The sequence below is a fragment of the Haplochromis burtoni genome, unplaced genomic scaffold, assembly GCF_018398535.1.
Source record: "Haplochromis burtoni strain Fernald_Lab_line unplaced genomic scaffold, NCSU_Asbu1 Contig_1, whole genome shotgun sequence".
Classification (NCBI taxonomy): Eukaryota; Metazoa; Chordata; class Actinopteri; order Cichliformes; family Cichlidae; genus Haplochromis; species Haplochromis burtoni.
The window spans coordinates 3,923,415-3,938,559 of NW_024582362.1; the positions used below are offsets into that span (position 1 = coordinate 3,923,415).

General features: G+C 40.6%; 1 protein-coding gene across 1 annotated transcript in view; it reads right to left on the bottom strand.

Moving 5' to 3' along the window:
- Positions 1-15,145, bottom strand: part of stau2 (staufen double-stranded RNA binding protein 2) — a 104,777-nt gene that overhangs the window by 19,322 nt on the left and 70,310 nt on the right. The window contains exon 13 of the mRNA XM_005912151.2: positions 12,807-12,920. Coding sequence (XP_005912213.1) covers positions 12,807-12,920 — 114 coding nt within the window. The remainder of the gene's footprint in view (positions 1-12,806; positions 12,921-15,145) is intronic.

Below are 15,145 nucleotides of genomic sequence, written 5' to 3' on the forward strand. Positions count from 1 at the left end.
AGATAAAACAACTTCCTCTACTGAACACACACAGTTTACAATGCACTTATAGAACTGCAATCAAAACATAATTCCCTCCCTTGTGGTAAATCGAGGTGTACATTCTGCAGAAGTACATGCAATCGCTGAGATAATAACACTGCGGTTTCCTTTAGTGGAAGTAATCACAGCAAAACACAGATGAGTAACATATGGATTTAAAATATTTTTTTCTGGACTGCAGTTTATTGTTGTAGTAAGCATTCATATACATCATAAAAGGAAACAATGAAATAATATAGTTTCTAAAGAGACACACATTTGTAAAGCGAGCATATAAGAACACCTTTGATCAAACTTTAAAACTAATCAACAAAAAGATTACAATTAGCACTTTCTTTCATAATGGGCTAAACTGTTTGAGGTATGGAGTCTACTCCTTAAAAAACATAATTCTCCAGTCACACAGTCCTACAGACCAGTTGCAACCGCCTGGCAACCACCAGTCACTACAGAAAAATTAGCATTCCCTAACTGGTTGCTCGTGGTTGCTGAAGCCTCATTCACAGAGCTGTCACTAACCCCTTGGTAACCAGCGGTTATGCCTTATCCCTTGAGGTCACGCTTGCCATCTCTCCCCTTTTACCAGCCATATAAGCAACCCAATAATATAATTGAAAGGAGAAATTAGCTACTTCTTCTTTGCATCTTATATATTTCACTGGAAAAGCACAAGTTAAAAGCTCTAGCATCAACTCTCTGGATAACGCAGATCTGTAATTCATCACTGAATAGTGCTTCATCAAATCACAGTCAATGACTGTTTCTCTTTAGCCCACTAAAACCTTTTTGTCTTCTGTTGTTAGCACTGTTTTTGTCACAGGCACTGACTCCTGTTTCTGACCATTTGCTTTTCATTTCTTTTGTTGTGCAATTTTCCATTTTCAGGACATATTGCTTCGAGTTTTCTGTCCAGATGCTTTGAGATCTTCCTTTCGTAATCTTCCCGTTTTGCCTGTACCATGTTTTAGACACAGCTGACTGGGAACAACCAGCATCTCTTGCCACACTCTGTTGGGTTTCCATCTTAAAAGAGTTGTACAACCCTTTGAGCGTTTCAGCTGACAGCTCTCTTGTTGGGGCTGTACTTCCATTAAATCGATCAGGTGCAACAGCTTCTTAAGATATGCAAACACACACTTTTAACATCGGACTATTTTGCATATTAAGCTTTGATTTAAAACAATTTTTTCCTCTTAAAAAATGCCATAAATTAAAATCATTTAAAAAAATTGAGTTATGCTTCAATAAGCCAGACTGTTCAGCAATTAAATAACATTTTCTATCATATCTGTGAACATCCTCCAAGCATAGTACACTATCAATTCAAGGAGATGACATGTCTGTGGGAAATTTAAGGTCCCTGCCATCATGCAATCATACAGCGCTATCCATAAAAAGGAAGCTTTAACAATTTAATTATGATATAAGTTGTTAATGAGTGAGATTAAGAAATGATGGTAGATGGGTTTTTTTTTAATCTTTAATCTCAGTCCGCATAAAATCAATAAAAGCTGCTGTATATATGTAATTCATTGCCCTGCAATTATGTTCCTTTGCATATGCATACACAAAGACATATAAGCTTTTCCCCAGCAAAAGCCTAAAGAAAGGGGTTTTCACCTAACGCTAACATGTTCCCATGCAGTCCCCCAAAATCCCAAGTGCATAATGCTGGATGTGGATGACACTGCTTGATTGGTTGACAACTAGACTGGAAAAGGAAAGAGTGCTACAGCGGATTTTAATGGAGAAACAACTGTGTGAAAAAAAGCACAACAAAACATCCAAAAAAGAAAAAATACAGCATGAAAAGCCCAGACAGTGGCTGCAGTGTTGCATGCTGCATTTTCCATTTTTTTTAACACCCAGCTCAACTTCAGCTCTTTGAATGTTATAACTCCGCTCTACTCAGCAACTGGCTGATGGCTTGACAGCAGCACGAGCAAGACTAGCCCAAAGACTGGTACCACAGACTTTGTACGCTGCCACCATCGACTCTACAGGTATTTGGACCATTCACGGACTGCCAACGCTCTACCACAGCTGACAGCAGTCCTTGTTTTGCTCTTGGTGTAGCAACTCATGAACCAGGTCAACCTGGAAGGTTTCTCTAACTAGAGCCTGTTATAGGCAAGAAGCTTTCCAGCTCGCAGACGCTCTTTAGAGCAGGCAGTGATAGGAAAAGACAGCAACTACACTTTCAAAACAAGAACATAGCAGTTGTCTACAAGCAAATCGTGTCATTATCTCCAGCAAATAAAAGAATGACAAAATAAAATCATAAAAAAAAGCCCTGTAGTAATGTCGGTAATGTTTATGGCTCTATAATTGCCTAATCTGACACAGTGACAAACATATTAACCAAAGATATCTTGTAGTCTCAGCCCTTTCAATATTGGACAGCAGTTGTGCCCGTTACCCATTATTTGTGACTTTCAAACAATTCAGTATAGAGTCATTTGAATTACCAGTAGATCAGAATCATATTAGTATTTGATCAATCAGATATTTAACTTGGTGCAGGATGCAGAGCATATGATAGAAGTCATATTGAAGAGAAAAGAGGAGGCACATTGGTTGCTAAGATGTGCAAAATAGGGGCTCATCAGCCTTAACAAAAAAGAGCGAATGCCCATGTTTCACTTGCCACTGTAGCCTCTTCCGCTCACATTTATGTAGTGACAGTGTGGTTTGCTTAATCTTTCCTTATCTCCTTTAAATGCAAAGGGCTGGGCTGAATTTGCATATAAAACAGAACACAAGTTGTCACTTGTGACTTTATTTACAGAGGAGATTTAGTAGATCACGAAGATACTGTTAGGAGGCGGGCAGGCACACACACACACACACACACACACACACACACAGAGAAAGTGTTAAACCACAGGGGTAAGTGACACCTTAATTGTAAGTGGTGTTAACCTCCTATGGGACTGTTGTTTTGAGTGTTTCAAAATGTCTGTTGCTAGAGGCCTGAGAATTTGTTCACATCGGGATGAGGGGGAGGTGGCTGTGGTGGTGGGACTCAGACAGACAGAATAACATTCCCCAATTGCTACGGTCATTTCCATAACTCAGTACACATCCAGACACACTGATCACCGCTAGAGGTTTAGTTATTTGCAGCTGAACACTTAAGTAGATTGGATAAAACAAATCACTGGTAATTCTGTATAAGGCAGGAGGAACCTCGACTTCTGCTGCCCCCCCCCAAGAAGCTGTCAACAAAACCTGAATGCCAGTAATTTCGGTAAATAATGACACAATATTCAGTGGGAATCAAAAACAACCGTTGCAAACAAATAGGGTGTACGCATCTCGGAGATCAGATTTCATCAAGTCAGGAAAGCAACAAAGAGCATAATTACAACTCATAATACAGGTCATTGTGCAGCATGTGTGTTTGTCTATGTGTGTGTGTGATTGTATTTATGCTTTTGAGATAGACATGTATGCCTGCAATTACTGTCAGGGTGTGATATGGTTTTGGAGCAGTCCTGCGATGATTAATTCTTTTTTTCTTTAAGTCTTTTTAACCACAAGAAGTGTCGTTCCATATCAAGTCAAAGGATTTTATTTTAAATCCAGAGATTTTCCTTGAACAATAGGAGTTTGGTATATTTTGCAACTTTCCAAGAACAGGATGAGACTGACAGTTTCAATGTTGGTTTGTGTTTTATCTATGTCGTAAGACATTGGCCTGGATGGCAGTGGATGAAGAGATTAGGATGATTAATGCACATCACTGTCACAACTGTGCACCAAATGGATTATTTCCAAAGAGCTCAAATAGACAGAGGAAGGCTGAAGCTCTGAAAATGTCTTCTTGGCATCACTCTACTGCTGTGTGGCTTGTATATTAGGTCAACAAAGCATAAGTGGATTCGGTGAAACAGCTTGCATAACACAGATTATTAAACAGAGGAGAAATATTAACCTTTGAGGAGTAAAACATCACTGTGCTGCCATTAGAAAAAGGTGATGTCCCCACAGATGACACATCTCACACATTGTTACTGAAAGATTGCAGAGCAGAGGAAAAGATTAAATGCATGGTCCTTATCTTGGGGACCTTTTCAGCAAGGCGAGCTATCACTCAGTATCAAATGACATGAAGCTAATGAGCAAAAGACGCTACAAAGAGCAGTGGGTAGCCCAGCTCTCCTTTACCTCCCACAGAGGTGCCGAGTGAAAGAAGGTGCGACTGCTTTACAAACCTTTATCCGCACCTAATTTGTGTGCGTGAGAAATCACGCGCAAAACCTGACGCCCCTGAAGGCTGCAAAGTCACTGCCAAAACATCTTGCTCCTCTCACCGTGAATGTGATAATGAATCCGGCACCTTTGCTTGTTCTAAAGTAGTCACACTGGTCTGGGAGAACAATTCATTTCAATAAAAACATAAATTATTCTTTTTGAAAGAATTTTGATTAAAAAGGAGTTATTTGCGCAAAAAAAGACAATATATGACAGAATGACAAATCGGCTAAGAGAAAGGATCTCACTCTTAACGTTATTTGCTCTCAAAGTGTATTACATCTCCAAAACTCCAGCTTCAGAGACACTCCAAGCAATGGAACGTAATCCAGATTGGCAGGCACAGTAACACTATCTGCGAGCGAAAATTGCACTAATGCCTTTATGTGAGTGTCTAAAAATTGTACTAAAACGTGTCAAATTACTTTGTAGCTCATACCTTACTAACACGTGCTGACAGCCTGAAACGCAGGCCTTTTTAATTTTAGTTTTGGAACAGAAGTTATCATATGTTTTGCAAGCACTTGTGGGTAAACTGTGTTTCTGGACGTGCAGTCATCCATAAATGTGTTATTACTAGTACATATTAATTATTCAATTAAATTTTATATAGTGTCAAATCACAATAGTTGCCTCGAGATGCTTTGTATTTGCAAAGGTAAAAACCCTACGATAACACAGACGGCTCCTTTTTAGCAAGCACTTGGTGAAACCAGAACCAGGCTCATATATTCCCAAAGCATGGATGACGGTTAGTTCAGTGATGGTCACTAGGAAAACACTCAAATTCCCGGATAGGCTATGCAACGAAGGGCATCTGGCGTAAAAAATTGGCCAAATCAAATGCATCTGCTGTGGCGGCCCCTTGTGGATAAGTGAGTAGCTAACAGATTTTGTGGTTAGCACTATTGCCTCACAGCAAGATGGTTCTTGGTTCTAACCCTGAGTGGGGTGTTCTGTGTGGGCAGCCCAAAGACATTGGTGTTAGGTGAAATAGTGATTTTAAACTGGCTGTGGACATGAGGTAGATAAAATGTTTTAAAACATATAGTACAAATATGGTCTCTATTACTAGAAAATTGCTCTATTAATGGCAGTCCATTCTTTTTACTTAGATTACTTTGAAGTGAAAATCTGATTGGCCCGAGGACCATAGTGCAGCTTTTTGAGTACATTCTTCTCCACTGTAGTGGAACAAAAACAATTTGCTAAATAATGGACTAATCAATTGACCCAAAAAAAAAAAAATCAAAAATCAAAACAGATTAGCTTGTTTTGGCAAATCTGTGGGATGCACAATCGAATTGGAATCCGGGGAGTTGATTTGATTTGATTTGATATACCTTTATTAGTCCCACAAGGGGAAATGGGTCTAGGCCATTGCCTTGGGGCCATTTTCCAAGCCAATACAGAGCAGCTTTGTGGTTTGGTGTGTGTCTGGGGGAGCTTGAACTACAATGTTTACATTGGTGGTACGTGTCAAGGTCTCCCAGCAAAATCTTCCATGTTAAAAAGACTTATCACACATTAACTGTTGTGGCAAATGAGTTTGTAAATGATACAAGTCTACTGGAGCAGACTTGTATTGTTTACACATACATACAACTTTCTCACATAATGTCTAGAAAGGTTCAAGGTTATAGTGCATGTGTGAAAATGGCTGATGTCTACCCTTAAAAGCTTTGCTAATGTTCCAAGAGGCCACTAGGAGATATCAACAAGTCCCCTAATGGGCAAGTTCATGTTTATTCCTACTGGCGTTCTCTAGGTAGCGAAAAAAGACACTTGTATCTCCCATTTTCTCATTCCTTGCCTCAGCAGTCTTTTGTTTGCCCAGTTAATCAGTTTCTCTGCAGTTCTTCTCTAGCCTTTCCCTCTTAATCATTTACACCTTCCTCTTCCTCCTCCATCATTCTTTCACTGCTCTTCTCTCTTCCCGTCACACTCTAATCTCCTGGTCTGAAAGGTGTTTCCTGAGGAGGGCAAGTGGGAAGACAGGCAGGAATGATGGATCGCTCTATAGATACTTCGCTTTGTCTCTCTCTGGGGTAGGGAAAGGGTGGTGATGGGTAAGGGGATAATCATGGTTTGGATACGTCTGACAGTGTGAATGTAAGGTATGAGCTTTTCCTTAGCAGGATTTAGGTTCTACAGGACCTTTAGAGGAACCTACGGGCACCACCTGTAGTAATCTCTAAATGTTCAGGTAGCTTCTGGGTGAGGGTTGTATTGCTTGATGTTGGTGACTGCTAAGACAGGTAATTTTTCTATAAACCAGCAACTGCAATAAGTTTATTTTCCACTTGCTGTTTTTGGCTAGGCACAACAATGTAGAGCTTAAGACTAAACAAAGTCCAGGTCTCATTATGTACTATATAAAGAAAAAGACATCCAACCCAAATATGCAATAGTGGTCTGCAGTGACTCGCAATAACGTAGTGTAAACAATACTTGCATTTCTAGCTGATGAGTTCTTCAACTGACCCAGTTAACAGAAGCAACAGACCAATTCTCCTGCAAGCCAAATTTTTGGATCATTACACTCAGCCGTGACTTGATATCAGCCAAATATTTATGGCGTCATTTATTTTGTTCTGAAATGACCCAAATTTTGTGTCAGGATGTTGTTTGCCAGAAAAAGCGACAAAAACACAATCGAACCAGGGTCTTCCTGGCTCAGAAACTGGTCCTTGATGGGCGACTGGCATGTAAGTATAGAATCAGGGCAGGACACTGTGTTACTCCAGCTGATTGAAATTTATCTATCTTCCTGTCATTTTTGATCACGTCACAAGTGAAACCGCAAATAAAAATCTCCTTTTCTTTAGTTCCACCAAAAAAACCCTCCATGCAGGCAATCAGTTACTATACACATTTAATATGTTTAATTAAAAACTGTCTCCAGTCCTCATTCAGGTGATTGGTGTTTCGATGTCTGAGTGACAGACCAGTGTGCCCTGTGTTCTCCACATTCAGTGATTTAGGATATGTCCAGGTGCTGGTTTTGGTTACAAAACACTGGCACATAAAGAGGAGACAGCTAAGACAGATAAGCAGGGAGAAGAAGCTGTTCAACAGCTGCCAGCCTGGTTGGGTAACACTCCAGAGGACCCCCTGAGAGGAGCACAGCTTGGGGTAACGTCTGCACTGCAGTCAGGGAGGAAGACTTCAAACACAAGGCTTGTACAACCTCTGGCCCTCTGCAGCTCCCTCTCCTGCTGTTCCCCTGAGCTCCACGGGGGATCTCTGAAGACCATGCCAGCAGTTATCCTACTATCTTCCACTATACTTCGTTACTTTCAGCTTTTTTCTCCTAACTTAAACACAGTAAACATGGGTTTATAATAGTGATTACCAGCCCTTAAATGCAACCAAGAAACTATCCACTAGCACTGTAGTAAGTGTTGTATTCACTGCCTTAAAAGGCAACTTCCTTTTTAAATATATACATTTTAAAAATATAAATCAAAGTAGAGGTTTCAGGCATCTGCAGTGGTCATGCTGTAGCCTATTCCATACTCACTTGGGTCAAACATGAATCCAAGCCTTTTCAACACATTTCATGTAAACAAAGACAGGAATGTGTGTAACATTTAGAGTCCCTAAACGGGCTCCTTATAGCTCTGCCCTTTCATCCTTTGTTCCAATATCATTGCTCTGCCAGAGCACGATCAGATTCCCAGTCAATTTTACCAGAACTGTTACATTTTCTGTGGTATAAACGAACAAAAATGGTCAAGAGAGCAAGAAAACAGTGTTTACCTACTGTAACCCTGGCGTGGAATGAATTGGGAATAAAAGCACTGGCTCAGCAAATAATGAACCACTTATGCAAAACTTTGTATCACAGCTTCATGATAAATTGTTAAGGAATACCTGGAAAACCTGGTACAACTTAATAGCCAAACAAATCCAGAAAAAAGTGGCCCTCATTACCTGAAAGAATGTCTGCAACACATTTTAATCCTAACAGATTATAGTCAATGTGTCACATCAAATCAGCCAAAAAGTGCCTTTGCTGCAGGAAACCTAAGCAGTCACAGCTGACAATCTGGGAGACAGGGCTCCTGGGACCTAGGGTGGCTCAGCTGAGGACATTACTGCACGCAAAGCAATCCCACACACAACCAAATGCACATAGACACACACAAGAGTCTGGTGGCAGACAACAGTCACCCTGTCATCTTCGATTGCAGGCCACTCATGTTGGACCAGCGACACCTTACACTCAGACCAGAGGGCCTCGGCCCCCCTGGTGTCCCACTGCCGCCACAGAGGGACTGCCAGAAGAGTTAGTTCAGCTCTGAAGAACAAACACAGGAATCAGCCTGTCCAGAAAGCATGTAGTCCTATCAAAAATATGTCTAAATACAGTATGTTACGGAGCCTGTTATTTGTTTTTGGAAGTGAGATAAAAGCTGTTTGAATGTGAATTTAACCAAGCAAATCTAATTTAACTAAAATGAATTAATACAGTATAAAACCACAACACAACAGCAGTCTCCTCACAGTGCTTTTTTGATCATGTAAAGACTATAGAACAATAAAGAGAAACCCCAACAATCCAATGACCCCCTGTGAGCAAGCACTTGGCAACAGTAGGAAGGAAAAACTCCCTTTTAACAGGAAGCAACCTTTTTCAGAAACAGGCTCACGAAGGGGCACCTATCTCCTACAACTAGCTGGGAGTGAGAAAGGACAAAAGACACACTAAGGAAGAGAGAGGGATTAAAATTACCTAATGATTAAATGCAGAGTGGTGAACAAACACAGAGAGTGAAAAGAGGTGAGAGAAGAAGAAACAGTGCATCATGGGAAGCCCCCAGCAGCCTAGGCTATTACAGAGTAACTAAGGGAGGGTTCAGGATCACCTGATACACCTGATCTTAATAACATGTTAATTTATCCTTGCTTTTATGTGACTTAGAAAACAGGGTTATGGTACTTTTAAAAGAATACATTATATCTGATTTCTCAGCTCATGTGTGCCTAAGCTGTTCCTCCATATTAAATAAAGGAATCTATTATTAAACCCTAATCACTAATCTTCCTTTTATTTAACACCTCATTTATGGACATGCGCTTGTTCAAAAACCTAAGTACAGCCTGAAATGCCGGAACCATGCAAACACAAATAGAAAATGAGTACTATGGGGTTTTTTCAACTCTATTTTGTGTTTGCAAACTCCTTCATAACTGTACTCTGTATCATGCATATCTTTCCTTTAACATCATGGGCAGAGAAGTATGGAGAGGATTTCCTCTGGCTGTGGATCTTTATCAGTTACTCTGGCCTAGTAGACATAAACCTCCACTAGAGTGCGGATAACACTGCAGGAAATTCCCAGCGAGATCATAAATTGAGTCACCGCATGTCACTGTGGTAATTTTGTGTGTGCAGCAACAGAGAGAGGCTCCAGGAAAGGTTTTTTATCAGGTCTTAGCGCTGAGATTCCCAGTTCCATCTCATCAGATTTACAATCTTTAAATGTACATATTAAATTGTGAGTTGAGAGTGCCTGTGAGTGGGTGCTGAGGCATTTGGCCTAGGGGACACATAGCTCACTCACTCACTTAGTAATTGGCAAATCAATCTGAATTTATGAAAGCGCATGCCTAAAATGAACTAGGAGACCTTTTACAATAACTTATAAGTAAGTGAGGTGCAGCCACTAAGTGACACGCACGTTTACAGGAACTGACTAATTGGCTCTTTCAGCTTTTCTGCTTCAATTGTAACAGGGCTTCAACAAGACACACATGTGACGTCATAATTTTGCTTTAATTAACATTTAAATAATTTGACGTCATTGATGTAAGTATGGAACTGTGAGTCCATAAAAACAGGATGACTGAGAGAACAAATATAGTTGTTGTGTTGCTGATTGTTGCATTGCCTTACTGTTTTTTTTTTTTTTTTAAGTGCTGTCTCAGCATTGAGTCTTGCCTAGTAGTACTTCAGGGGCGCTCAGAGCTACTTATCCTGGAATTTATACTTTTTCCCACCACGGAAACAGCCCATAAAGAGGTCATACAGGGATAGCTTCCATGGTTGGAACATGTAAAAAAGGAGCATGACACCCTAATATGACCTGCTAGTTCCTGTGATGGAAAATGGTCTATGGTAAAGCCATCCAAATGTGTGATGCCTTCAGAATTGTTAAAGTGTTGTGGACTGAAGGGCTGCTGGGGGTAACCCCTTATTGTTAGGTGCTCCCTTTGTGGTCATACTCTTCACTGTACTGAGAAGAGGAAAAGAAAGGCTTTCTCTAACAGTCGGTCATGCCCCAGTGCTCCTGGCAACAACAGGTCCCAAGGACGCAGACCTGCCTGGCCTATATTGGCTTGGCTCTCAGTTAGCGGTGGCGACACTAGCCCCCTGTCAGCTGGCCCAATCGGGGCCGACCAGGCCCTTTATTAAAGCTTTGAAGACTGCTGAACAAAGAGGCGTCCTATGTTTAGATGATAGATTGTAAGCAACTGGTTTTCTGCTTGGGCAACACAAGACAAAGAACCTCCTTCTGAATGCAGTGAGTATGCGAAAGAGAGTGAGCGAGAAAACTAGAGAGGGAGGGAGGGAGAGAGAATGACAGGGTCTGCCATAAGTTTAATCAGATTTGTGGATGAGGATTATTTTTGATGGATAGAAAAACTAAAGCTGTCGGGAAGAAATGCAGTGAGTAAATATTAACACGGGTGGGTCTAACACCCTGGTGATTAATAATAAAAGCAGAGATTCTCTGTTAATTAGAGGATGAGACCTGTCAAAGTCTCACAATACGTCCTATATAGTACACCATATACAGCATACGGTACACTTGACTGCACCAGGAAAGGAAGCCCATCTGATAACATAGTGGGACAGTTGCAGTTTATTTTTTATTATTATTGCAAAAAATAATATAAAATCAAGATTAGCTAATGATATTTACAGTTTAATATGTACTCAACTTCTTGGTCCGATTTTTGGATGGATAAAGTCTTTGATTTAACTGTCAAATGTCTTTAATAAGATACTTGATTATTACAAGTATCTGTTTATAATATTTGATATGTTATCTTTCACAAGCATGACTATCAGTATTAGATTCAACTGGAAAAACCAACTTGATTGTACTGATTCTGTAGCACTGCTAACCAGCGAACTAACTATAAAATATCATTATTTCATTTCTTGCTATTTCATATTTCTGTGAAATGTTTTTACAATTGTCAAATTAATTCTTACATTGGAAAAAAACATTTTTTTTTTTTTTGGTCAGGTCACTGTAACCATTACCAATGACCACCAGATTTAAAAATCAGTTTGTCCATGAGTCCAAGTACACATTTTTGCCAGATGTAGTGTCATTTGTAATGAACACTCTGCAGGTGTCTTAGATATCCCCTTCACAAGGGGTAGACTTGAGATCACAGTGACCTTGGACTTTGACCACCAAAATCTATTCAGCCCTGACTTTAGTCCAAGTGACCATCTGAGCCAAATGTGACTAAAATACATCAAGGCCATCCAAGAGATATCATGTTCACCAGATTTGGATGGACAGGCAACCAAAAGCATAAACGCTCGGGCCACGGCGGTCACTGTTATGGAGCCATAAAAATCCAATTTAATTGCCATGAAGGGTCATTGATTACAGTCCACAGGAAGATTTGGTCAACTCAGAGCGCTTTATAAATATATAAACGTAGGAAGAAATATATTTCAGTTTTTTTAAAGTGGATATATCTATAGTCAATATACTTCTTAAAATATGTTATGGTAGGAAACCCCCCAGTTTGACAAAGTAAACACAAGGATCAGCACAGAAGCGTCATACTGCTGTGGATGCATCAAAATACATTTTAAGCAACTTAAAAAAGACTCAGTCGGGTGATGGGGGTATGTGGCGGGGTGTGCTCTGTAGCACTGCTGCAGGGAGGCTGACACACCAGAGCTGCATCAGCTCATCACGCCTGCATTAAAATCTGTGCTGTGTCCTGACTGTGTTGTTGTTGTTGTTGTTGGTGTGTATGTTCGGCTGCGAGCCGAAAAGCTGCGGCCATGTGTTTGTAACAGCAACCGGTTAATAAAAGAAGTATGCTGGAGAGCATGAAAACATGGCAGGGTCTGTTATGGATTTGTTACATCATGTTATCAGTCTCCTCAAAGCGACTGGACTTCTTTGACTGACATGACTTTCTCTGCAGAACACTGAAGCTGGTAGTCAATGGCCTTGATTGTTAGTTTGTTTGAAACACTGAGTTTGACTTTGATGTTTTAACACATTACACTGGACTCTTAAAAAAGTCATAAAGTAATCGACTCCAGAGGTAAACTGCTAACTTGTGCTTTAATAAAGCATGGATGTTGTGGGTTTTTTGTTTAGTGTACTTTACATTCAGTTCATTGATAACCACAAAAACAAAACAAACAAAAAAATGGGCATATTTTTTAAAAACATCCTCACTTTACTGTTATTGTATACAACTTTTACACAATACTGAATGCATCTAAGCAGACTCACCTGGTCATGGCTGGCTTGGAGGGTGCTCCCAGTGCCGTGGAAAGTCATTTGCACAGGGGAGAGAGTCAGATAGGTCACAAAATCCTTACCACTCTGCGCATCGCTGTACTGCACCTGGACAGAGGCAGGCAGATAAAGTGAGTTACCTCAGATAATGCAGGAAAAAGAAATCAACGCAGAAAACACAAGGGAACTGAAGCATCTCAAGCTTTTAGTGGGATACAATATTTTTTGAAGTGGTTGGCTTGAGAGTAAATCTTCCATGTCTAATAGCCACCAAGGAGCATTTGTGGGCAATTATCCCACACCGTACAGAGATGGCATTAGGGGAGAATGAATGCAAGAGTGTGTATATGCAGTTGGCAGGGAAGCATCAGAGGGGTTAGTGATCACATCACTGGTGACCCCTCATCACTGAAAGGTTAACTCTGCAGGCATTCCTAAATGGTGTGCAATCAGGACTGTTATGACATGATGCTCCTCTGGGACAGCCTGCCCCTGATATCCAAGGGCTTTTGGTAATACTGCCTGCTTGTCTGCCCTACTTCTTACTAGCTCTCACTCTGCGCATGTATCTGTATTTGCATTGGTTCATCTGCGTACTAGCCTGCCCTACTTCGGTCCAAGACAGCTGCAGGCATCTGAATAAAAAGTAGGTTTCTCAATAACTGTGAGGTAACCGAAAGGAGTAAAATATCTGACTGATGCAGAAAGACAACAGGACAGAAGGAACAAGACAGTGACTTCACATTTGAGTGAGAAAAGGGGTAAAAAAACAAGTATTCAGGTATGGAAGATTATCACTGTAACACAGCTTCAAGCTTCTGCAGTACAAAAGGGCACAAGCTTCAAACTCTCATCATATATAAGCCTAATCACACACAATCTTATGCATCACTTACATTACAGCATGTATTCTAGCAAATATTTTGATATCAGTAACTGCAAAATCTCTAAACAACAAGTGTGCAGTGAGCTTCGTCATATTTTAGTTGTCTGAGTGGAATCATTTCATGCCAATTAACAGAAAATGTGTGTTAGCACAAACCTGTGTGTGCTCCTCTGTGCACCAACTATCCGACTGGATCAAAGTTTCATCTTATCTAGACCTTAATTCAGTGGTTGTACAAGCTGAACGTGTGTGTGTGTGTGTGTGAGAGGGTATGCACACCAAAGTGACTGTATACGATCTGTGACTGAAAGCTTCCAGAACGAGATGTGTGCCTTTCCCTCCCAGTGAGTTACGATCAGCCAGCCAGACACACTGAAGTCTGCCTAAAGACACAGACCCATCGTGACACACACACACTCACATACCCACACATCCATCATAACATATACTCACACAGAGATATGAATATGCGCACACAAAGATATGTTTGTGTGCGCTCGTCATGTTACATCCAAAACATGCACACACTTGTGGGAAAATTCATGCAAACCTGCTGATGAAGAGATGGGGCCACGGTGATAAACTGTGGAAAGCTATTTTAAATGTGTATGAATCATTAATGCAGTAAAGTGAGCCACAGAAAAAAGCATTCCCTGACAAGTTATTCTCCAATAAATTGTCTAGACTTCAACATTAAAGAGAGGAAAAGACAGAAAGGAGGGGTGAAAAAAAGAGGTACTTTTTGGGGTAAGAAAAAAAAGGTTTTGCAACAGTAATCCTATGGCTCAAAGTTTGCAAATGAGCTAAAAATACTCATATTCTTGAGCAATAACCATGTGTGACTAAGTTTAGACTACACAGTTATACTTCAGCGTCTGAACACAGACGCTGAAGTATGCTGGTGCGTTTAGGCAGGATGGAGGCCTGTGTTTAGGAACCTGTGATGTATGGTGTAATCACGCTGTCTGATCAGCGGGTACTCTGCACGGTTCGTCTGTCATAAGCTGTCAGGACTCCAGCTGAGGGTGAGGCCCTTAATGGTGCTGGAGGAAACAGGCGTTCTTTTAAAGTTGTTCACTGGAAGGAGATATACACTTATATGCATATCAGATTTCTTATAATTCACAACTTCTGCCATTGTCTGCGAGGGTACACGTGTGTATTTTTAGCTAATAGTGAGTACAAATTACAAAGTCAGTATGCTGACTTTGAACGGGCAGAGATCAGGAGCTCTCATACACAGAGTAAGGTATATGGCAGCTCTGTTGCCTTTGGTCATGAAAAAATTATTAACTACAGGGAGTGCAGAATTATTAGGCAAATGAGTATTTTGTCCACATCATACTCTTCATGCATGTTGTCTTACTCCAAGCTGTATAGGCTCAAAAGCCTACTACCAATTAAGCATATTAGGTGATGTGCATCTCTGTAATGAGAAGGGGTGTGG